The sequence below is a fragment of the Astatotilapia calliptera genome, chromosome 5 (genome assembly GCF_900246225.1).
Source record: "Astatotilapia calliptera chromosome 5, fAstCal1.2, whole genome shotgun sequence".
In the NCBI taxonomy this organism is placed as follows: Eukaryota; Metazoa; Chordata; class Actinopteri; order Cichliformes; family Cichlidae; genus Astatotilapia; species Astatotilapia calliptera.
Window position 1 is genome coordinate 12,468,520 of NC_039306.1, and position 25,560 is coordinate 12,494,079.

A 25,560-nucleotide genomic window follows, 5' to 3' on the forward strand; every position below is an offset into this window, starting at 1 on the left:
ACCCTCCAGCGACGACAAAGGCTGGGGCGGTCCCCGGACCCCCCAGCGAAGGCAATCCCGGACGAGCCCCCATATGTTACACCCCAACAAACTATTTATTTACAACAAAACACCAAACTATTTACAACACGGGGGAGCTCGCGACCATGACACACTGAAACACAGGGTTTAAATACCTAGAGGGAGCAATCAGGAAAATGGACAACAAGAGGGAAACACAGCTGGGGCAACTCAGAACTGACGAGACAGGGAAACGTAAACTGAAAAGACTAAGATAACACAGACTTTCAAAGTAAAACAGGAAACGCATAACAGTCACGCCAAAAACAACACACTGACAACACCGAAACGTAACAAGGGGCACATGTAAACTACATAACAACAGTGCTAACCCCTCTGTCATCAGAATCAGAAAGGGTTTTATTGCCAAATGTTGAGCAGGTTTACAACATTAGGAAATTGCTGTGGTGCGTAGTGCAAACATACTGTCATAAACGCTTAAATAGATATAAAAATAAAAATAAGAATAAGAATTAAAAGTGCTAAGTAGATAGATATATACATGAGTGCAGGTGGTGATCAATGCCAAACATGGTTTGAAAACTGCTATTCACAAACGCTGTCCATCTAATCTGACTGAGCTGGAGCTGTTTTGCAAAGAAGAATGGGCAAGAATTTCAGTCTCTAGATGTGCAAAGCTGGTAGAGACAGACCCTAAAAGACTGGCAGCTGTAATTGCAGCAAAAGGTGGTTCTACAAAGTATTGACTCAGAGGGCTGAATAATTACGCACATCCCACTTTTCAGTTATTTATTTGTAAAAAATGTTTGGAATCATGTATGATTTTCGTTCCACTTCTCACGTCTACACCACTTTGTGTTAGTCTTTCACGTGGAATTCCAATAAAATTGATTCATGTTTGTGGCTTTAATGTGACAAAATGTGGAAAAGTTCAAGTGAGCCGAATACTTTTGCAAGCCACTGTATGTGTACCCTCTTCCCTTCAAGGCCAATTTTACTATACATCGTTTGTTGACTGGCAGACATATTAGGGCTCAAGGGATCTCTTTATTTCTTTTCATTTTCCACTCTTTCATCCGCTGATTGCTGTCTGCATTTCTATCATTTTTTTTGCTTTCCATTTCATCCCTCCTCCCCTGGACAGCTCAGTTGCACTTGTATTTTCCATCTTTTATGTTAACGGCTTACTGTTCTTCTGCCGGCTATAATGTGTTTCAAATATCTGAGCAATTTTTCATCCATACCGAAGAGAATTTCACTGGCCAGGCTGTGCAGCAGTGAAATAGAGTTGAACTTGACCTTGTGCTTCATTGAAAGAAATAAAGAGGAAGAGAACTAAAGAGATAAACTTACCAGCCACAGCTTTCTCGCTTTTTTAAAATGCTCGCTGCTAAGATTTCTGTCTCCAAACTGCATGAGAGTGTTTCCAGCTCTTGAACTTTAGTGCTGTAATGTTTGCAGAATGTGTTATTTGCATTTTAAGAACCTGTGCATTTACAAAGACATGCCTGATATAACAGATGTTTCTTCATGCTAGGATGTGTAGCTAGAAGAAAACGATTGAATCATGGTAGGCATATTTAAAATGAAATGCTGTATTTAATGAATGTAAAATGAGTTGCATCATTACGTTGTAACGCGGAACAGTGGACTACGATAGGGATAGAATAAAGCAAGAATGGCATGTCTGCTACTTATTTCCAACTACAAATGTCCAAGTAGAAAATAATGGTTATATTTTATAGTGTGTATTGTTTAGCATAATTTCAATTTCCGTTTGAATAATAGTTTGCCTACTCTAATTACAGTGACTGTGCCTGTGTTGGCCGATGCATGCCCAGTGAATAAAAGCAGAATTAGATTTTTTATTTCTCTGTAAATACAGATATTCGGTTGCTGCTAATAAAGCCACTTCTTTCATATTACTTGGAAAAAAATATTGTGGATGACAGTCATTTTTGTGAGGCCAAACCACGGGCATACAAAAAATCCTAACTGACTGTGAGATATAATTTAAAGCAATCTAAATTTATAATATGCAGTATATAATGAACATAGTGGTGGTCATGCCTGTGATATTTAATTGCACATACTGTAACAAAAAGGCCAAGCTTTTAATCCTGGAAGACTACAGAGCTAAATGGGAACATTTTGCCTCTCTTTGAAAAAGGGTATACAATATAGATTTAAAGGCAGAAAGATGGGCACACTAGTTTTGAAGATGGAGTTAAGTGCTAACACAGTGATACTTTGACTCGAAGTCATCCATAACTGAGTCTTAATAAAGTCACAGGGTGGGAGGAGGGAACTTTATATAGCACACTGCCAAGCATGAAGGACTGCATTAACATACACACTCACCGACAGCATAAACGGCCTTCACACACACGCATTCACACACACCTCACTCAAATCAATCCCTCTCTCTCACACTGTCAACACACACTAGCTGTGCACACCCAGCTCCGTCCTTATATCTGTCTGTCACACACATACAACCTTGTGCCTGTGGGGTCAATAAATCTCCCCATTAGCATTGAGATGTCTTCATCATAGTCAGTGTTGTGGAGCTACTGCTATGACTCTATTTCATGCCTGGCTTAATGCATATTTGACCTTGGTGAGTTTAACATGTACGCACACGTGCATGCGCCTACAGACGCGCACGCATGCACACACACACACACACATGCAAAACAGCGAGTACTGAAAGGTACATACACATCCATTTACAGTATATAAAATTAAAATTATTTTGTCCTGAGCACACATACCCAAATACGACCTTGTGAAAGACCTGCCCAGCAGCTTCAGTCTTCATTATTTAGTTTCTGGAAAACCTTAAAACTATTATTAAATTTAAAGTGAAACATTAACATGCACATAGTTATTTCAAGAAAACATATTCAAAACATGGCCATAAAAAACACAACGGAACACAGCCGACAAATCATTAAGTGCAAAAGATTCGTAAGGTGGGACTGAAGACAGCTATGAAGAGGGGAAAGGCAGTTGGTATAGATGACATACCTGTGGAGGCACAGAGATGTCTAGGAAAGAAGGCAGTGACTGTTTTGCCTGTCTGAAATAGAGATGTGGTGTTTTATTTGATAGTGTTGATAGAGAAATACAGAGAAAGTCAGATGGAGTTGCACTGTGTCTTTGAGGATCTAGAGAAAGTATATGATAGGGAAGAGAGGAACTGTGAGGAAGTGAGCAATGGCAGAGTATGTGAGGGTCGTGCAGGACACGTATGAGGACAGCAAGACAGTGGTGAGGTGTGTGGTTGGAGTAACAGATAGGTGTAAGGTGGGGGTGGGATAACATGGCTCTGCTCTGAGTCCCTTCTTGTTTGCTACGGTAATGGACAAGTTGACAGATGAGGTCAGGAAAGAGTCTTCATGGACTTTGATGTTTGCAGATGACACTGTGGTCTGTAATTAGAGTAGGGCACAGGTGGAAAAGGGTGGAGGTATGCACCTACGAAGAGGAATGAAATAGGGCTGGGCAAAACAATTATTTTCCTAATTGATGAATCTAGCGAATAATTTTTCAGTCCAATTCTATTTTGATTTGATTATCGATTATCTCCCCATTATTTGACTTGTATAGCAATTTCACATTTACTAACTTATGTATCTCAATGAAAAACACAAATTTCTTCATTTGAATACCTTTTAATAAAAACATTGCAAAATAAAGTTGTAGTAGTAGTACAATCTTATATTAGAGATAGCATTTAACAAGAAATGAAATGTGCAAACATATATAAAATTAGAAAAATTAAAAGCATCCATCCATCTTCATCCGCTTTATCCGAGGCCAGGTCGCGGGGGCAGCAGCCTAAGCAAAGAGGCCCAGACCTCCCTCTCCCCAGCCACCTCCTCCAGCTTATCCGGGGGAATACCAAGGCATTCCCAGGCCAGCCGAGAGATATAATCTCTCCAGCGCGAACCAAGCTCTTGCAACGGTTGTATAGGGATCGAATGGCCCGTAGCAATGGGCCAGACACCCCATACTCCCGCAACACCTCCCACAGGACACCCCGAGGGACACGGTCGAATGCCTTCTCCAAGTCCACAAAACACATGTAGACTGGTTGGGCAAACTCCCATGCACCCTCAAGTATCCTCGAGAGGATAAAGAGCTGGTCCAGTGTTTCGCGACCAGGACGAAAACCGCATTGTTCCTCCTGTATCCGAGGTTCGACTAGCGGATGAACTCTTCTTTCCAGCACCCTGGCATAGACTTTCCCAGGGAGGCTGAGGAGTGTGATCCCCCTGTAGTTGGAACAAACCCTCCGATCCCCCTTCTTAAAGATGGGGACCACCACCCCGGTCTGCCAGTCCACAGGTACTGCCCCTGATCTCCACGCAACATTGCAGAGGCGTGTCAACCAGGACAGCCCTACAACGTCCAGAGCCTTCAGGAACTCGGGGCGGACCTCATCAACACCAGGGGCTCTGCCACCAAGGAGTTGTTTAACTGCCTCAGTGACCTCGTCCCCGGAAATTGGCGGGTCATTCCCCTCATCCCCAGACTCTGCTTCCTCCTCGGAAGACGTGTCAGTGGGATTAAGGATGTCCTCGAAGTATTCCTTCCACCGCCTGACAATTTTCTCAGTCGACGTCAGCAGCGCTCTGCCAGCACTATACAATGTGCAGGTAGAGCACCGCTTTCCCCTCCTGAGACGCCTGACGGTTTGCCAGAATCTCTTCGAGGCAGTCCGAAAGTCTTTTTCCATGGCCTCTCCAAACTCCTCCCACACCCGAGTTTTTGCTTCAGCCACTGCCCGAGCCGCATTCCGCTTGGCCTGTCGATACCTGTCGGCTGCCTCCGGAGTCCCACAGGCTAACCAAGCCCGATAGGACTCCTTCTTCAGCCTGGTGGCTCCCTTCACCTCTGGTGTCCACCATTTGGTTCGGGGATTACCACCACGGCAGGCACCAACCACCTTGCGGCCGCAGCTCAATGCAGCAGCTTCGGCAATGGAGTGGCTGAACATGGTCCATTCGGACTCAATGTCCCCAGTCTCCCTCGGAATGCTGTTGAAGCTCTGCCGGAGGTGTGCGTTGAAGATCTCTCGGACTGGGGCCTCTGCTAGACGTTCCCAGCACACCCTCACTACGCTTTTAGGTGCACCAGGTCTGTCCAGCGTCCTCCCCCGCCACCTGATCCAACTCACCACCAGGTGGTGATCAGTTGACAGCTCAGCCCCTCTCTTTACCCGAGTGTCCAGAACATATGGTCGCAGGTCTGGTGATACGATTACAAAATCGATCATCGACCTACGGCCTAGAGTGTCCTGGTGCCACGTGCACTTATGGACACTTTTATGTTCGAACAGGGTGTTCGTTATGGCCAAATTGTGATTAGCACAGAAGTCCAATAACAAAGCACCGCTCGGGTTCAGATCAGGGAGGCCGTTCCTCCCAATCACGCCCCTCCAGGTCTCGCTGTCGTTACCCACGTGAGCATTGAAGTCTCCCAGCAGGACAACAGAGTCTCCACCTTCCACCTTCCTGCACCCCCCCCCCCCCCCCCCCCCCACCAGGGACTCTAAGAAGGCTGGGTACTCCGAACTGCCACTCGGCGCATAAGCGCAGATGACAGTCAGGACCCATTCCCCGACCCTAGGGCGCAGGGAACAAACCCTCTCGTCCACCGGGAAAAACCCCAACGTACCGGCAGCAAGCCGAGGAGATATTAGAATATCCACCCCAGCCCGCCGCCTCTCACCAGGGGCAACTCCAGACTGAGACAGAGTCCAGCCCCTCTCCAGGAGACTGGTTCCAGAGCCCGAGCCATGCATAGAGGTGAGCCCGACTATTTCTAGCCGGTACCTCTCAACCTCACGCACTAACTCAGGCTCCTTCCCCACCAGAGAGGTGACATTCCATGTCCCTATTGCCAGTCCGCCAGGGCCTCCGCTCCTGGCCGCCACCCGGCACACAATGCACCCAACCCCTATGGCGCCTCCTGCGGGTGGTGGGCCTGCGGGAGGATGGGCCCATGTCTCCTGTTCGGGCTGTGCTCCTCTTCGGGCTGTGCCCGGCTGGGCCCCATGGACTAAGGCCCGGCCACCAGACGCTCGCCCTCGGGTACCCTCCCCGGGCCTGGCTCCAGGGCGGGGCCCCGGTAACCCTATCCCGGACAGGGTAAACTGTTCCCTCGATATTCTTTTCATAAGGGTCTTCTGAATCGCTCTTTGTCTGGTCCCTCACCCAGGACCAATTTGCCATGGGAGACCCTACCAGGGGGCAAAAGTCCCCAGACAACATAGCCCCTGGGATCCCTGGGACACACAAACCCCTCCACCACGATAAGGTAGCGATTCAAGGAGGAGCAAAACATTTAAAATAATTAGCAGCAATGGTGTCTTTAAACAAACAAAATGTAACATTCACTTTGCTTTCTGAAAAAAAGTGCTCTTCATTCACAAACAAAATCCATTTTGTTGCAGTTTTTCACGTTTGTTTTGTGTTGCCGCTACTCGCTGCCGCCATGTCTGTTTTGAAAGTGACGACGCATCGACGCACATTTTTTTACGTCGACGTATTTTACGTGTCGACGTAATCGATTACATTGACGCGTCGTCCCAGCCCTAGAATGAAAGTCAATAGAAGGAAAGAGCAAGAAAGAATATATGTGTGTGAATGGGAAAGAGACGAGTGGAAATGTGCACATGCAAAAAATAAAGTCAAGGCAAATGAGTGTCAATACTTGGGGTCAACCGTCCAAAGCAACTGACAAGAGAGGTGAAGAAGGTTGCTAGGCAGGATGGAGTAGGTAGAGAGGTTATTTGGGGTTATTTTGGGGTTGAGAGTGAAAGTGAAGTTTTACAAGATGGTAGAGAGACACGTAATCATTTATGGTTTTGGGACAGTGGCACTAATAGAGTTGAAAACTTAGTATATCAGACCGAGATGGGTTGTACATGTGCAGAGAAGGGAAAGTGGATATAATGAAGAAAAATGTTGCATATGGAGCTGCCAGGTAGGACAAGAAGAGCAAGGCTTCAAAGCAGGCTGCTGGTTGTAGAGGATATGCAGAGGGCTGGTGTGACAGAGAGGATGGTAGGGATAGGATGATGGAGGAAGATGAGCTGCTGTGTTGACCCCTAAAGGGAGCAGCCAGAAAAAGAAGAGTCATGCCGTTTCACATTACAACCCACAAAAGTGAGACAGAACAGTTGAGACTGAAAGTATCGGCATATAAGCCATGTTACCCCATCACTCAACAAAATGTTTATTTATTAAAGCTATGGTGAGAAGATATCACAGCTCAGATAATCTGACACAGACGTCACACAACAAATTCAGTTTCTTTCTTCTCTTTTTTTATACTGTCCTTTACTCCTCTCACTATTGCTTTTTACTCAGTATACATGCAACCCCAATTCCAAAAAATCAGGACAGTGGGAAACATAAATCGAGATGTGTTGTTACCATCAAATTTACAATGAGCAAGTACTTTTCACGAAATAGTAAAATGCCACAGTTGAAACATCTGATACGTTTTGTGTATTTATGAAATTTGCTGATTTTTACGTTCTGTTTTTATTCAACCATCCAAACGTTTCCTGAGTTGGGTTTGCAGATAGTCTTCTCTCTTTGCTCCCTCTTTTGGTGTCTTTCTGTTTTGTCCATTTGTAAATTTTCCCTTAGAGAAAATATCACGTTTTACTTGGTTGGCTGAGGTGCAAAAGGTGACTTGTACAGCTCTAAAAAGAGGAAGTAACTGCTGAAAACAAATAAAGGTTCTATTAAGTAGTCACACCGGAGCATTCTGCTTGTTTATTCTAGTGAAAAATGAATACAACAGCTATGTTTTAGGTTCCCACATCCTTGCAGATGTATTATGCCCAACCTGAAAATATAAATTGTTTGTTTTTTTGTTCGAGTCACAGCTCAGTCCCCTGAACTCTCATTTATCCCTCCACCTGTGCTCACTATTAGACACCACACATTCATCCAATGAATTCTGTCATTACCCCTAATGAGAACAGATGTTTAATTTAAGTGTCCTAGCATTCTGTTCACCAATTAGGGATAAGTTACTTAACACCTTTACTTCATAACATGTCACTTAAAGGAGGAATGATTGTTTTTTTAAGTGTCTACATATGGTACAGGGCAGAATGTCTGTACTTGGTGTAAATGTTGCTAATATCTCTGCCCGTCTCACTTCCATCTATGGCTCTCTCTCTCTAACAGATAGTAGCCAGCCTTCCCTTTCCCAGCCCTCTTTGACCCTGCAGAGTTTTCCCTATGGAGGATGCGAGTCGGTGGAGATCTCCTACCAGAGTGGTATGTGGACTGTTTTAAATAGTCCCTCAGTTAGGTGGTCCCTTTCTTTGTTTGGAGGTATAACATTGACATATCAGGTAAATACAGAAAAAAAAATGTTTTCACAGCCACCTACATATTTGACAATTTGTAAAACGTACTATATATCTCAGATTTGAAAAAGAAAAAAGGAGGAAAAAACATTGCAGTCATGTAGTCGTCTAAGAGTTAAAGAGTTCTGTGTGTTCTGTTTAGTTTTTTTGAGTAAGTTTTTGTTCATTGAGCAAATTTAGGGTAATTTAGAGAATGGATCGGAATTTCTCAGAATCAGAATGAATGAACTTCATAAAGAGGGAAATGCAATTTGGTAGAACAAGTTTCAGGATCCTTGCATTAATCCATTCATCCACCCACCCACTCACCTTCCCACGTACTTGTTATTCATCTTTGTGTTTATGCACTCATTTTTCTCTCTCTCTGTAAAACGTTTCTGTTCCTGCAGGTCAGTTCCAAGCAGGCCAGTTTCAACCAGCTATTCGAGTAGCAGACCTCCTCCAACACATCACCCAGATGAAATGTGGCCAAGGCTATGGTTTTAAGGAGGAATATGAGGTGAACACACATACGCACAGGAACTTACTGAGAGTGACAGTAATGCTTCTAGTAGTAATAATGTCAAAGGTCATAGCTATAGCTTAGCAGTAGCAGTTTAGCAGTAAATTGGAAATATGAGTGGCCTCATTTGCAAAAGTAGTCTGAAATGTTCTCTCACTGTTGTTGCTGCCAAGTTGTGTGACAACTGTGTGTTGGTCTTTTTTTTGTTCCTGAATAAGAGTGTGAGATTGAATTTAGTTTAATGCAAAGGCAAGTTATCAATTATTAACTCTTCATCTCATCAATATTTGAAAATTGAACAAGCAGACGCTGTAGTAAACTTTTTTCTTTGCATTTGCTGCTGCTTTTCTTTTTAATTAGTTTTTTCTGTTTTTTTTACTTAGCGAAAACCAATGCCTAATCTTTTCTCTTACATTTTCAGCAAGTTTTTCTTTAGTTTTCTTTTACTCAAACTATCAGTCTTTCCTTTATTGCTCTGCTTTGAAATACCATCCATGCTTTAATTTTTAGCATTTTCTTTCACTTCTGTTCCTCACTTTTTGCCATCAATTCTCTTTTAATGACATTCTGTTGTGCGGTCTCTTCATACACGAGTGGAGCATTATCTGTCTGTCTCTGCCGACTGTTTGTTTAGAGCACAGTTTATCACATATAGACATTTTCATAATCATTCTTTGTCACTGGCGCTCTGCCATACCCTCATTTTACTCCCAAATCCAGATTCTCAGATTTCATTCATTTATTCCACTACCAATCTATTCTTCCTTACTGTCTTTATTTTATTTTCCCTTCATTTGCCTCATCTCTGTCACTAGAAATAAATCTTTGAAAAGGCATGAGAGAGACTCTATTTTTCCTCTATCTCCTTCAACCTCCCACTCTCATAAGAATGAATATTTTCTATTACTGACTCTGCTTGCGTGTTGAAAATTGTCCCTCCGTGATACCGTACGTTATATTTTCATTTGCTTCCTGTCATTTTGGTTTAAACCCACTGATACGTTTCAGGGGAGAGCAAATGTGATTTATTGTTGAATGTGTGTATGCCTCTGTGTGTGTGCATTAGAGCGAGAGAGAGGGAGAGAGAGAAAAAGAGCTGATAGCTACCAGGTCTATCTATTTAATCTCAGAGATTAAAAGGAGACACTAGACAGCATAGAGGGCCCCACCTCTAACTTTTTCAGTCATTTCATCAGATTTTGAGGTAGTTTTAAAAGACAATGTACCATTTAATGTATGTTTCATGTTATTTAAATGTCACAACAACTTTAGTCCTGTCAATCCTATGGTTAATCAAAACTTATATATAAGTAACGTCAACACCCTCTTCTATCATTCCCTGTCCTTTCACCCGCAACCGTATAGTGTCTATAGCAAATTGAGTTTTCTAGAGGAAGCTACTAAACCCAGACAATTTCTCTCCAGCTGTCTCCAGTATTTTGGGTGTGCGTGTGTTTGTGTGTGTGTCCGTGTACGCGTGTGTCTTCATCTGTCACCGCAACCCATATGGAGCTTTCCTGTCCTTGTCTCTGCATGCGGTGTGACCTCCATTGTTGAAACCCATTAACCCCACTAACACCAACAGAAGCCACACTGTCAACATTTAGCTCCTCACTGGGATTACACCTTTTACTTCTAAAGTAATATTCCACATTGTTTGACACCTCATAGGGTGGACGAGTTAAGTAGCCATTATATCATTACCCTTCATGTGATGCAGTCCAAAAATATATAGTGCCCCTATTTCGGTGGAGAGTTTTTGGATGATGCAGATCAATAGTGTAAATAATTAATTCCACCGTAATTATATTGTAAATGGAATATTTTATTTAATTGAACTCTTACTGCAGAAAAACCTAAAGCACCCACTCAGCAGTGCAAAGAGACTGTGTATGTGGTCCACCCACTCAGTGATTTTATACAAAATGCTAATAATCCCAATCAGCAATATAATTCAAATAAGAAGAGTCTGATTAAAACTGTGTTATGTTTTCAGGTCAAGAAAATACAGCCAACCCACACCTCATGCAAATGTTCTCTCTCTCTTACACAGGCACACATGCACAATCTCACTCTCTTGCTCTCACATGGTATCACACATGGAGCTTCTAACTAACATTAGGACGACACAATTTTCTGTCTTTTTGGTAAATAAACATGAACTATGCAACAGTGGAAAGTCCTACTTACAGTCCACACACACACGCATTCTCACACGCATGCACAGACACACATATTGGACTCAGACGCATATGCCACTTGAAACAATCCATTTTCTGCTTGACTGAGCAACAAGTTTAGGTGTTTGTCTTTCTGTCACAATGTGTTTGTATTGTCTAGTTTGTGTGTGTGTGTGTGTGTGTGTGTGCATGTCTGTGTATATAGGTCATAACGCTGTTCAAAAGTGAATGCTGTTGTCTGTTCTTAAGCTGTTAATGGACTAAAAAAGGACTGTCCTCTTGTCCCTGTAGTGAGAATGTGTGTTTGTGTGTCCATATGAATGAGCAGTACTAAAATAGTTCAGTGTCCATATGGCAGCCTTTGGGAGTTGGGGTTTGGTTGCTTAATGCAAACTTGAGAGTGATCTTATACATGTGCACGCACAGACACAGGCACACACACACACATTTTCAATAAATCATAGTACACATTCACACATACAAATATTTCAACGAATCTGTGCATAGACAAATGAGTAATGAGAATGCACAAATGCAATGACAAGCACACCCACACACACATACACATTTTGTCCTTGCCATGTTTGTAAGGTTTGTCACATAGGCCAGTATCACAGCAGGGAGTAAGAACAATCTGTCTTCTCTCCTCCAGCAAAGGGCTGAAAGGATAATGTCTTTCAGACCAAAGCAGCAGAACAATGAACTCAAAGTTTTTGTCTTTTTCAGCTTTTCTTCTATTTACCTGTGCATTTTAATTTCAAATATTTAAAAAAAAAATCCAAAAACAAATAAAAAAAACATCTTCCCTCTTCTGTAAAGTTGAAGCTTGCTGGTAGTTGCCTTTTTTAATTCAGTGTAGGAATTTAAGCAGATTACCCCTGCCAGTAAAGCTGGAATGAGGTTATGTTTTCAATCCTGTCTGTTGGTCTGTTGATTAGATATCTCATATTTAGCTGAAATTTGGCAGAACAGTTACCTGGCTAAAGTAGTGATCCAGTTGGGATGGATAAATCTGGTATTATGCCATTAGAAAATATCTAACCAGAAGTTCTGTGGAAAGTCTAACTTTTTACATCCAGGTTGACAAATAATAATCACTGCCTTTATCCTTTTTTTCTGTGAGAGTGTAGTTATGTTTAAGCCACGGACTGTTGATTGTCTTTTCATTCATATTCATATTCATTTTACTGTTTCAACTTCTGCCAGCCCATGTGTCAGTATACAAGCTCTAGGCATCAGACCATATGTGCTTGCATATTTCTGTGTGTTCATACTCGAATATGAAACTATTTGTGTGTGTGTGTGTGTGTGTGTGTGTGTGTGTGTGTGTGTGTGTGTGTGTGTGTGTCTCTGTCTGTCTGTCTGTCTGTCTGTCTGTCTGCACATGCATGTGGACATGTGTATGTTTAGGCCCTGGCAGAGGGACAGACAGCACCCTGGGAAACAGCCAAGAAGGATGAGAACCGCAACAAGAATCGCTATGGCAACATCATCGCTTGTGAGTACTGCAATGACAGGAATGAATACTCCTGCAGTACTTTTTGCTGAATGTGGCTGTGTTACGCATTTAGTAAAGTTTGAACTGTAATCTGGCCTTGTGAGGTTTAGTGTGGTTTATTTTAGTCTTTATTTGATACTGCTTATTTTAATCTATTTATTTTAGCCATTTTTACCTTGGTGTTTGTTTTGACTGACTAATTTGGTTTGAATATTGGCTTAAATATGTAACCGTCTCTTCAGTTGGATTTTTCTACAGTACAAATATGTTTCTCCGTTAACTGTCCAGCCTGAAGCTTCACATTAGTTTGGTGTGCTGTGTTTCATTTGTAACCACAGGATTTCATTTATGAACCATTTGGTAAAATACAAATATCAAGCATTCAACCTTGCAGCTCCACCTCACACACCTTGCTCACACTCATACATGTGTCCTCCAGTGCATTTCAGAGCAGATCTCTGCTACTTGCGCACTTGTAAAGTGTATAATAATAATAATAATAATAATAATAATAATAATAATAATAATAATCATAATAATAATCATCATCATCATCATCATAATCATAATCATAATCATAATAAATTCTGCATGATGGCATTTTGGTTTCGATTTGTTTAATAAGCAAGCATATGTCTTGCTTTTTTTTTTGCATTCCATCAATTTTTCTCTCTGCTCGCCCACCAGAACCCTCTCTGTGGTATAAGAGCACCTGATTTATAAATTAAGCCCTGAGTAATAATATGAATTCTATGAAATCAGATTAAAAAAAGTACACACTGCTGTACACACAGCACCACAGTGACTTGTGACAGAGAGTTTTACAATACCAATTACAATACCAGTTAGATACCAGTAAATATAAATACATGGTGATGAAGGAGACTATTGTTAATATTTATATTTCCCAGAACTTCATAAGTCATATTTTCAGGGGTAACTTGCAGAGGAGCCAGATTTCTATGGGCCCCCTGTAGTTCCCACTTTGGGAAGTGGTCTCCTGTGATTGCTTTTGGATTGGCTCATATGCACGCATTAAACAAAAATAGAAACAAAACATCTGAACAAATAGTTGTCTCTGTGAAACTAATTGCATTGAGTGTGCTTGATGTATTAAAGCATTGCCACAAAATTCTCTTCCCTCTATGGCTGCTGTGAGGTTCTGTTTGTAGCTGAAATGCATCATCATCAAAACTGTTTGAATAACATCAATAGCAAGTTTTCATTATATTTAAAATTATTAGGAAGACAAACAGGTACAAAAATATGCTGCAGCATGAAGGAGGACACTCTCCTTTAGCTGCAGAACTCAAGTCCATATTTATGGGGCTCCATATGCCCTTAAAGTGTCCTTTACCTTTTTTGAAATTCAATTCAGTTTTATTTTCATTGTGCCAACTCACAACAACAGTCATCTCACGGAGCTTTATATTTTAAAGACGCTACAATAATATAAAGAAACCTCAACAATCAGAAAATCAGACCTATGAACAAGTATTCCTCACTCCACCAAACTTTGGGTATGTCATCGATGGAATGGATGACATACCCATGGATGATAATGGATGGAATTATCTGGTGACTTGGTTTTGAACTGGGCTTTGAAAGATGTCCACTTGGGACAACACACTGACCAGACCACTTTTAAGAAATGCTACTTATGATACGCTACTGCAATTATACTGAAACATTGATCTCTGACAGCAGAACCATTTAAATTAATGGGGGAATGAAGACAAAAACAAAAAACTCAAGACTGCATGTTAATATAGGACTTCAACTTTATTTTTTTTATTTTTTTTTCAGCATCTGCTTCGCCAAAAAAAAAAAAAAGACTTGGAAAAAAAAGATGGTTTTTTTGTGTAAACCAATATCAGATTTATCAGTCACATACTTAGAGTTTCTCTGGTCAGGCAGAACAATCTTCTTGGATTCTTAGCATGTCTTTTTTAAACTCAACATTTATGATAGCTTTTTTATTTTTTTATTATATTTTTTTGGTCACCTTTGTCAGTGTCTGGATGCGACATAGCTTGATTATAAATGAAAGCGCTTGCTAGCCTTGCAACATTTATGCCTTTCTAACACTATTAAGATCAATCTCTTGGAAGAAGGCAGTGTTACACTGGCACTTTCACCATTTTAAAATATATCATATTGTAAGCATGTCCCTTATTTTACTTGTGTCATTTTGTTTTGTTCAGAATTTCCAAATAACACAACATGAAACCATTGCAAGTGCTGCTATCTTGTTATCATTGCAATAATAAAGCGAAAGGATAATAAACTCACTATTGGTGCTTTTCTTTTGTTGGATGCTCTTGCTCATGTATGCTAAATTATTGGGGAAAGGCTTATAATCTTTAAAAGAAAAAAAATTAATTTAGAATTTTGATTTTAAGTTTATGCAGAAAGAAAACCATCTTTTGGCATATCGCCCCCCCCCCCCCCTCTTTTTTTTTTTTTTTTTTTAATAACACAATATCAAAGTCGACTAAAACTCATATCCCTGTCTTTGGTAAGTCTGATACACATGTAAAAAATAACTCTGAATTTGCAGAGGGATTTATTTCAATCCTTGATGATCAAAGCCACCAGCCCCTATTTTATTCAGAGAGAAGGTTTTTTTTTTCTTAACATTTATTTTGGAGCGTAGACAGAGTGCTGTAATGATATTCAGATTGGGGACCATACGATATGTAACGTAAATGTGATTGTGTTTGGTCATTAGAGTTAGCATGTGAATGTGTGTGCATGAATGATGTTTCTCTGATTGGATGTTCTGTAGAGGAGTGTTTGTGTGCTTGCTGGTTAAATTGTACATTGCAACCTCAGATCTCTATTAGGTTTGAACAAGAGAAGCATATTGTTTGGCTAAAGTTTTAATAAGCTCCTTATGGGTGTGTATCTACATGTTTTAGCATGTGTAGCTTTGCCTTACCCACATGGCCAGTATGATCCAGAAGATTATTTTTGAAAATCTAAGTGTGTGTGTGTGTGTGTGTGTGTGTGTGTGTGTGTGTGTGTGTGTGTGTGTGTGTGTGTGTTGGCCACTTAGATCAGTGTGCACGTACATATCTCATTACAGGGGTTTAGATGTCAAGGCAAAGACACTGTTGTAACCTGAAGGCTTTAAAATGAAACACTGTGCTGAAATGAAATAGCCTGTCAAGGACTTGATAGCCAACAGGAATTATGATAAATTTGCTATTAGTATAAATCCTTTAATTACAAGGACCTAGTAATGGAAACTGTCCATCTTGCTTTCTGTGATTATACAAAGGCTCATTTTCTTGGGAAAATGTTTCAAAAGGCCGTAGGGGAAATGACTTTTTTCTGTATCTTTATGAGAACAAGGAATGTGTTGAGAGACAGAATAACTGGCTAACGATCAAACTTTAAAAACGAGTAAAAGGTTCTTCCATCATTTTAAACTTTGACTTGCCTTCTGAAACCAATTATTTGCATTTTGCTTTGAAGCTCACAAGTTTAACAAAGTTCATAAACACATATAGTTCTGCTTGTTGGACTTTGATTAAATTTGAATCCATTCAAGCTTAAACATAGTTTATATTACACATGATGCTGAGACCACAAGACAGCTTTTTAGCACAGTTGTGCAGCGCTGCATCCCATTCACCACTCCAAACTCAATCAGCAATCAGTTTTCAGTGAAGCCCTATAAGTGGCAGCAGGAAGGGGTTTATGTTAAGACTCACCAAATTAGGAGTTCAAGTGACATCTATGTTTATCAGTTAACATCTGATCTCATTGTCTCAGAGGTCGTTTCGGTGTCATCACGGTGACAGCATCTCTAACCCAAACAAATGCCCATTGAACCTTCACAGATCACTGTGAATGGAGCCTAAGTTTGTGGTCTGGCTTTGTGAGATTTAAGCCAACATTCTAGTTCTAAGCTTTTAAATCTCTTCTGAGGCAGCTGTGATAATTGTTCCATCCTTGTGAGGACGTTTCCTTATGTGTGACTTCTCAGCAGCACGCTCTCTCCTTTCCACATACACACACTAATGCGTACTTTTACCACCTCTTTTTTCCTCTCTCGTTCTCTCTCTGGAACAGTTTGGAAAGGGCTGATTCGAGTTGAAGTGTTAACACACTCTTCCTCCGGCCATCTGCCAACGCAAACGGTTGATGCCATGTTTGAAATCCCTTCAGCACACTAAATAAATGTTAATCTACCAGCCTCCTGTCCTCCTATCTACTCAACACTTTCCCTCCTCTCCCCACTTGTTCTCATAACTTCCTTTCCTCAACACTCGGTTTTTGCAATTCCTTTTTCTCTCTTCCCAATCCCTTTTCATCTGTCTTCTACAATCTCATTTTTCCTTTCTTCCCTTTTCTCACCAATCAACCTCTTTTCACCTCCTTGTTCTTCATTTTACTTTTTCTTTACTCCTTTCCCTCCGTCTATCACCTCCCACTGCACTTTTCTCGACATGTCGTCTCCTTTCACCTCACCCTTTCTCCCTTTTTTGGAAATTTTAACCATATTTTTATCTCCAATTTAAATTCACTTCCCCTTTTCTCTCCCTTCTCTCTTCAATCCAGTCATGTTTTTCTCATTTCATCTTTTTTCACCTTTCCTTTCTTCCTCTCTTTTTCCGTGATTCTATCCAATCTGTTCACCCTCTCTGATCAACATTGACAGTTTATGGGTTGAGGCAAGGCGCAGTAGTGTTTCCTCATTATAGGCATCTGTCTGCTTCTATTTCCTCCTCCCTCCTTTGCATCCTTCTCCTCCGCTTTGCTTCTTTTTCCTTTCTTTTCCCTCTTAGCTCTCAGTTCTACCCATATGGTCATTCATAATTCAACAGAGGCCTTTCTTTAAACTAAAATGCATATGTGCAAAAAGGAGTTGTGTGTACTAGTGCATTATGCAGTGCAGCCTTGCACAGCTTCATTAACAGACCTTAAAACAAAGAGTTATATTTTTTTAAGCTTTTTGTAACTTTCAGACAAACCTTTAGAGGCTATTTGATGATCAGAATGTGGTTTTAGGGTTAAGGTTAGTTTACAGTTAGGATTAGGCATTTAGCTGTGATAGTGGAGCTTATGGTAAGAGTCTAAGGAATGCATAATATCATTGAGCATCCTTCCTTTGTTTTGAGGTCTTTGTGTTCTCTAAGAGAAAAAAAAGGAAAGCAGGAGGTGATGCATTCTCAAGTCTGTTGTACGGCAAAGGCCATGATAGATTTCCTTTTGACTGCTATTATTAGTCTTCATGCACACTCCTGCATCATATTTGGAGTGTTTATTTCTCCTCTGTATGGCATTTTGCCAGGCAGTTTGTGCTTGTGTATTCCCTGGATTACATTTAAAGGTAATTTTAGTACATTTTAATGAATTGATTTTGCTACAAATGTTACTGTTTATAAATCTTGGTCTGTCTAGGTTTTCACACTGCTTCATAATTTAAAATTAATCTCACTGCCTGACAAAAAAAAAAAAATAGTGTTGTACATTAAACTGATTAGTTAAGTTAGACAGTCCCAGGAGGGAAATGTATTGGTGTTTCCACAAGAGTTGAGTTCGAGCATTAGAAATGCCACCATTGCTATAAACTCAGAGAAATATAGAGTCAGGTATCTGTGGATTCAGTTTATATTTTGCAAGACAGCCTCTCAGTATTTTACCTGACTGCTGAGAAAATGTATTTTCTCACCAACTGCATCGAATCAATAACGAAGTCAGAAGTCAGTGTGGTGTTTCTTTAATATATTTCAGAAACCATCTGTTTAACCTACACATCAATGATCATTGATTTGCTTATTGATTTCTTCATATTGCTTTTTGCATCACTGGGAATTCTGTATTATAAACCTCAAAAACGAAAACCAGTTTGACGCAAAAAACAAAACTGAATAAAACAAAAACCTGTTGCTGTAATAAGTCATTTAACTTTATAGAGAGTTTACTCAGTGTGTAATACTGAGTAAGAACTCTCTAACAGTTTGTAATATACAAATATAGACGTACACACACATCTATACTCTCTTTGTTCAGCTCCTTCTGCACTTCGTTTTCCCCAAGAGGATTGCTGAAAATAAAACATTTTTTAGGTAACTCATTAGTGATATGTGTTCTGTTGGAAGCAGATTTCTGTGTTGTATCTGTCTCATTTTTTTTGTACCAGGAAACTTTATTTTCCCAGTTCTTTCTCTTCTCAACTACATTCATGTTTTTTTCCTGAATCTCATTATTTCCATTTTATGTTTATTGTGAAAAAGACAAAAAGGCACAGTTTAGCTCCTTAACTTTGAAAACTGACTCAAGTTACATCTAAAAGCTTTGTGACTCTGTTTCCTCACTGTAGACAAAATGCTTAAAAATTTTAAATTGCCAAAGTGAGAATGTGCCACTCCATAGTCTGTCATTTTCTTTTCTTGCTTTTCCTTTTATCTTCCTTCATCCGACTTCCTTTTTCTATTTTTTTCCCCACATTTTGGTCTTTTTTTCCCCCTCTTCCTGTCTTCTCTTTCTTTCTGAAATGTAACTGATTCTCCCCTCTGTCGCTAACTACTTGTCTAAACTTAATCTATTCGTGTTGCATCAGTCATTCTATCCTACCTCAGCCTTTCTCACATTTTCTTTCATTTCGTTTAACCTAACCTCACTACTTCTTGTTCTTGTCTTTTGAATCTCTTTCTGACTCCTTCTGTTCACTAATGTATTGTCCGTAAGGTGAATAAGAATCATTTCACAGGCTGGTAGTCTTTTCCAAGACACTGTTACTATGCACAGACACAGGTTTTACACCTCCAAGCATCACTGGCATAATCAGGATCCCCTCCTGCATCATGTTGCTTCTCATTACAGCAGAGGTGACGTAAGTGTGTGTGTGTATGAAAGGGAAAATGAATGCAAGAGAAGATAAGGGCATTGTGTGTACGGGGTTCTGCGCGGAGAAAAAAACAAAGTGAACAGGCAAAGAAGGTTTTAAAAACAAGCACAACTGTGTATGTGTGTGAGAGAGAGTGACTGTGTGCGTGTTAGTTTTATATGCAGCTGTACACAGTGTTTCTCCCCTCTTCCTATCCTCTCTGGCTCAGATTCGCAACACGTCTGTTGAGCTGCTCTGAACTCAGAACGCCAACAACTCCTCTGAAGTGTTTGACCAAAGAACCACAACAAATATTAGCATCCTCCAAGCTGTCACAAATACTCACACACACACACAGTTATACAAATAAACACACGCTCTGAACAAATGAGAGAGAGTCCCACACCTGCAGTCTATACACACGCACACGCATGCACGCACACATATATATTACTCAGGTTTGTACAGATCACAGCAGTCTGGTTTGTGCTTGATTGCTTGTAGCAGTGCAGTACTGCTGCAGTATTATTCCACCCACAGACGTACAGTAAGATTTGTGTTTTTCAGAAACTCTTTCTTTTCTCACGATGAGCATTCTTAGTTCAAAAGTAACCTGTGATGTTTTTAAAAAAGTCATATTTAGAAACAGATGTTAGAATATATGATGGAATAGACCTAAACAACTTTAAATAAATTCACTAATAATAACAATAATGGATTGCATTTATATAGCGCTTTTCGGGGCCCTCAAAGCGCTTTACAATTCCACTATTCATTCACTCTCACATTCACACACTGGTGGAGGCAGCTACAGTTGTAGCCACAGCTGCCCTGGGGCAGACTGACAGAAGCGAGGCTGCCATATCGCGCCATCGGCCCCTCTGGCCAACACCAGTAGGCGGCAGGTGAAGTGTCTTGCCCAAGGACACAACGACCGAGACTGTCCGAGCCGGGGCTCGAACGGCAACCTTCCGGTTACAAGACGAACTGTCAACTCTTTGAGCCACGAGTGCGGTCCTTTACAAAGTTCTTTACAGTAGCCAGTGTTAACCACTGGTGTTAATGTGCTACTTAAAACCAGCTTCAGCTTATCCCAGAGCTACCAAAGAATGAAATGGTTTGCAACTCCCACCAGGAGGGATGCGCACAAATAACGTTAATAATTAGTCTGATTTTTAATGCCAGCGGCAGTATTATTGACACTGTTGAAGGTGATTGCTATTAATCATTGTTCCTCTTCAGACACAGTGGGGGGTAAGAATGACATGGTAATCACAAAACATGTAGAAATGTGATGCCGATTTTTAATGATTGCTGTTTATCCCCCAAAATCATCAGGTAGTGGAAAGAGATGCTGAAGTAATGGTTTCACCAATGATTGTATTTTTAATTAGAAGGTGGAGGATTATGAGTGATTATATTTCATCATTCCAAAACGTCAGGGGGTTGGCAGTTTGATACTCGTTGATAGCTAACAACGATGAGCTGTGATCATTGACAGTGTGTGATAATTGATTGTTGATGAATGAATCAGATTTAATGAGATGTGCTGCTGTCTAGACAGCCATACAAGTGCATCTCACAAAATTGTTAAACTTGGTAAACTTTCATATTTTCTATATTTACTACTTGTAAAGTGAAATATTTCAAACCTTTATTGTTGATCGTTTATGGTGTATAGAAAATCATAAAAACAGTTCCACAAATGATCAAATATTTCATTTCAGGTTTTAGTAAATTTGCTAAGCAAAAATTGTAAATACCATTTATCTCTTGGTTTCCTTCAGCACACATAACCATAATCATGGGGAAGACTGCTGACTTGACAGCTGTTCAGATGATGATCATTGGCACCCTCCACAGAGGGTCATTGTTTAAATGGGTGGCGTGAGTGTTGTATCAAAGCATATTAAACTGGAATGAACTGGAACTGGAATGGAAAAGTGTGGCAGGAAAAACTGTACAAGCATCAGGGATGATCACTGCCTTGAGAGGTTTATAGGAAAAGTTGTTTTTTTTAAAGAACTTGAGAGAATCAAACAAGGATTGGACAGAGGCTGGTGTCAGTGCATCAAGAGCCACGATACACTGATGTCTTCAGGGATTAATCTACAACTGCTGCATTCCTAATATCAAGTCACACCTGAACCAGAGACTACATCAGAAGTGTCTTTCCTGGGCAAAGGAGAAAATGAAATATTCAGTTGTCCAAAGTCCTCTTTTCAGATTAAGGTAAAATTTGCATTTCTTTTTTTCTTTTGAAATCAATGTCCTAGAGTTTGGAGCATGAGTGGAGTGGCATAGAATCCAAGGTGTTTGAAATCTACTGGGAGGTTACAGTTTTACATTTTGTGCTGATTTGGGGTGCCATGTCATGTGCTGGTGTTGGTGGCAGTTGGTCCACCTGCTTTTATTAAGCCCAAAATCAGTGGAGCCATCTACCAGGCATGTTTCAATCTGCTGACAAGCCTTATGTAGCTGTTGATTAGTGCCAAAGCTACTACCAGAAGAGGAAGGAACAACATTGGGTGAAAAGGGGTGATTCAGGGAGGAGTTGAGACAGGCTGTGGGTGGTAGGGAAGAGTTAGTTACCAGATGACTGGGAAAGTACAGCTGTACTGCTGAGTAAAAGTTTGGTTATCATCTGGCCAGAGGGAAGAGGAGAAGAGACTTGGTGTTGGAATGAGGCCATATAGGAAAGTATTCAAAAGAACATGTTAGAAAAAAAAACGCGGGATAGTCGGGGAGATTAAAAAAGTAGTCTGAGTAAATGGAAACTAGGCTTTCAGCAAAGAGAGAGGTCACAAAGGAAAAGACTTACAGTGTTTTGTAAGGCTAGATATCAAGGAAGGAGAAACAGACTTGTAAAGTTGGCAAGGCAGAGAGATGTGCACTAGATAAGAGTGATTAAGGACAGAAATGGAAATGTGCTAACAAGTGAAGGGAGCATGCTGAGAAGATGGAGTACTTTGAGCATCTGATGAATGAAGAAAATATGAGAGGACAGATGGAGGAAAGTTAGTGATTCAGGGAGTGCGGTGCATTAGTAGGGAGAACGTGAGAGAAGTTGAGAAAAGAATGAAGACTGGAACGGTGGTTGATCCAGATGACATTGCTGTGGAGGTATAGAGATGTCTAGGGGGGGGACTGCATTTGGCTTTTTGACCAGATTGTTTAACACAATCTCTTACTCGAGAGAGGATGCCTGAGGAATGGAAAAAAAGTGTACTGGTGGCAATTTTCAAGAACAAGGCTCATGTGCCGAGCTGCAGTAACTATGGTGGGATGTAGTTGATTAGCCATACCATGAAGCTATGAGAAAGAGTTGTAGGTAGGTAGAGGTGACAGTTAGTGAGCAGCAGTATGCCTTGAGAAAGTGAGAAAGCACTACAGGTATCGATCGGAATGACAGATGGGTTAAGGTGTGAATGGGATTACATTAGGGACCAGCTCTGATCAGATCCCCCTGTTGTTTGCCATGATGATGGGCAAGGTGACAGATGAGGTCAGGCTGGAGTCTCTGTGGATGACAATATTTGCAGATGACACTGTAATCTATAACAAGAGTAAGGAGCAGGTGGAAGTCTGAAGAAGATGGAGGTATGCATTGGAGAGAAGAGGAATGAAAGTATAAGCAACACGGAATAAATGGGTGGGAATGAGAAGGAGAAAGGTGGAAATGCAAGGAGCAGAGGTAGTGAAGGTGAGTTTAAATTAGGTCAATTGTCCAAAGGGATGAACAGTACACAAAGAGAGGTGATGAAAAGAGCCAGGGGTGGTGGAGTGGGTGGAAATGAGTGTCAGGGGTGATTTGTTATGGAAAGATAGCAATGAGAGTAAAAGGGAAGGTTTAGAAGATGGTAGTGAGACCTGATGGACGGCTTGGAGATGGTGCCACTTACAAAAAAGATGGTAAGCTGAGCTTGAGATGGAAAAGTTGCAGAAGTTAAGATTTTCATTGGGAGTGACCAGGATGAACAGGATCATTGGCACCATTCAGTTTCAGTGGTTTCAAGATGATGTTTGAGAGACTTGTTTGCGTATATGCAGAGGAGAGAGCGTGAATATACTGGACATAGAGCTATGCCAGGCATGAGGAAAAGAGGGCGACCGCAGAGAAGATTCATGCATGTAGTGAAGGAAGACTTGCAAAAGAGTCTGTCTGTGTTTGTGTGTATACACATCCAGCATGCATTGCAGAAAACATGACTCTCAGGGAGCAGTTTAAACATACCAGCCAATCTTAAAGCAGCCTTGAAGGGAAGTTGGAGAATCAAATCTTCAGGTATGGTTCTTAAATTTTAAAATGTATTTATTTATTTTTAATAGCAGAGATGCAGAACTTAAGAAATTGCCAAATACTAAATTCTCTAAATTAAAATATACAGTGTTTGATTTCTTGCTAGCTTATTTACTGAACTAGCTAAACCGTTATTGACTGGTGCAATTTTTATGTTTCCCATGGACAACATGGTTGCAAGATATATTTCTTCCACATCTGACGTATCATCTGTTGTATCACTCTTTATTGAACCATGTCCAACTTTAAAGCTGATTTTCCTTCCTCCATCGTTCTCTCCTCTATCTTTTTTGCACCTGACAGCCTTCAAACAGCTGGAAACAGCATCTCAAGGCTTGTGTTTGTGTGTATTTGTGTAAGTCGACAGCATTCTGTGTTGTTTGACACATCAGCTGCAGGGAGCTCTGGTCTTAATAGGCTATTACACACTATAATACCCCCCAACACACTCACACACTTTTCCATCCATGCTGAGGTACACACATGCATAAGTTGCTGACAGTGGAACAAATACATAATTTAAGCACAAAAAAGCCTATTGAAATTTGCTTTTCAAAATGCTCATGCACAAACCTGTCAGGATACATCCCAAAACAATTTACCAGAACATAGAACATTTAAGGAAGAAAAGGGAGACGGATGTTCACACACTTAGAAGCTGCTCAGTCTCTCTCTAACCCATATACACACTTACACTCAATCACACATGCTATTAAATTCCCTAATGCCTTGAGCCGGTCTGACAGCGGAGTGTATTCCGTGAGTGAGTTGAGCTCCATAGGGAGTTAACTGATTAAGTATATCTGTGACAGACACAATCCCTGCTTAGTAGCTACTGAAAAGAGCAGGAGGAAGAGAAGAGAGGAAAGGGAAGGGAAGGAAGGAGAGGACAGAAGAGTAAAACATCTTGTTCAGCAGTTTCAACTTGCTACTGTGAGCATGTTTGTATTTTTCTCAGTTCAATATGTTAAAGAGGACATAATTCCTAACAGGTTTCCCTGTTTTCAACTGTGTAATTAACAAGTAACTTGTTGTGTTAAAGTGTTAGACTTTGTTTTAAACCATTTGTTTGATTTGCTTTTTATGAAAATGTAATATCACTAAATAATCTTAAGGCTTCTCTTTAATTCTCTTTTAAGTATTTGAGTGTCAAACAGGTAAAGCAATTACAGGAAGTAGAAGAATCAAAGGGAAAAGGGGATATTTTTTATAAAGAGGTTATGGAATGTAGCATAAGTTTCCATGCTTTCATGCTTCTTGTCTGTAATAGTGCCACTTTATCTCTCCAGCATTGAAAAATATAACCTAATGGGCATACTGAAGCGTAACGCTCTTTATTCTCAAACAGCAAGATCTTTTATATTTTTTAGCTGTCTTCAGGCAGCTGGAGAGACACTGGAATATTAAAGAGCCAGTATAGAGGCTTTTACTAACTCATATGCTCAAATGACCGTAATGTAATATCTGCCGGAGGTGAATAAAGTTTTGTTCAATATGAATAACTCAGTAATTACTATGTTGTCCTGTCTTTAAAACAAAAACAAACCCACAAGAAAGAAGAGTCTCATCTGTTTTAACTGAATTAATTTTCCCAAATTAATCACACAGCTATTCAGTCCAAGATTGTGCGTTTTGATTGGCATTTAATTAAATTGTAATTTTGAACCAAATTATATCATGGTCAAATTATGTGTGATGCCTTGTTTCAGAGTTAGTGAAGGTAAAAAACAAACAAACATAAAAAACTCACTTATTGGATACAAATACCAGAAGCAAATGTTCCATTCTTTTGTACAATGCAATGTTCTCAGGGTTAT

The 25,560-nt window shown here is 40.4% G+C and overlaps 1 protein-coding gene across 11 annotated transcripts in view; it reads left to right on the top strand.

Annotated features, from left to right (window-relative positions):
* Positions 1–25,560, top strand: part of ptprt (protein tyrosine phosphatase receptor type T) — a 326,863-nt gene that overhangs the window by 266,488 nt on the left and 34,815 nt on the right. For all 11 annotated transcript variants that reach the window (XM_026167280.1, XM_026167283.1, XM_026167281.1 and 8 more), the window contains 3 exons: positions 8,238–8,330; positions 8,812–8,921; positions 12,515–12,602. In XM_026167280.1, coding sequence (XP_026023065.1) covers positions 8,238–8,330; positions 8,812–8,921; positions 12,515–12,602 — 291 coding nt within the window. The remainder of the gene's footprint in view (positions 1–8,237; positions 8,331–8,811; positions 8,922–12,514; positions 12,603–25,560) is intronic.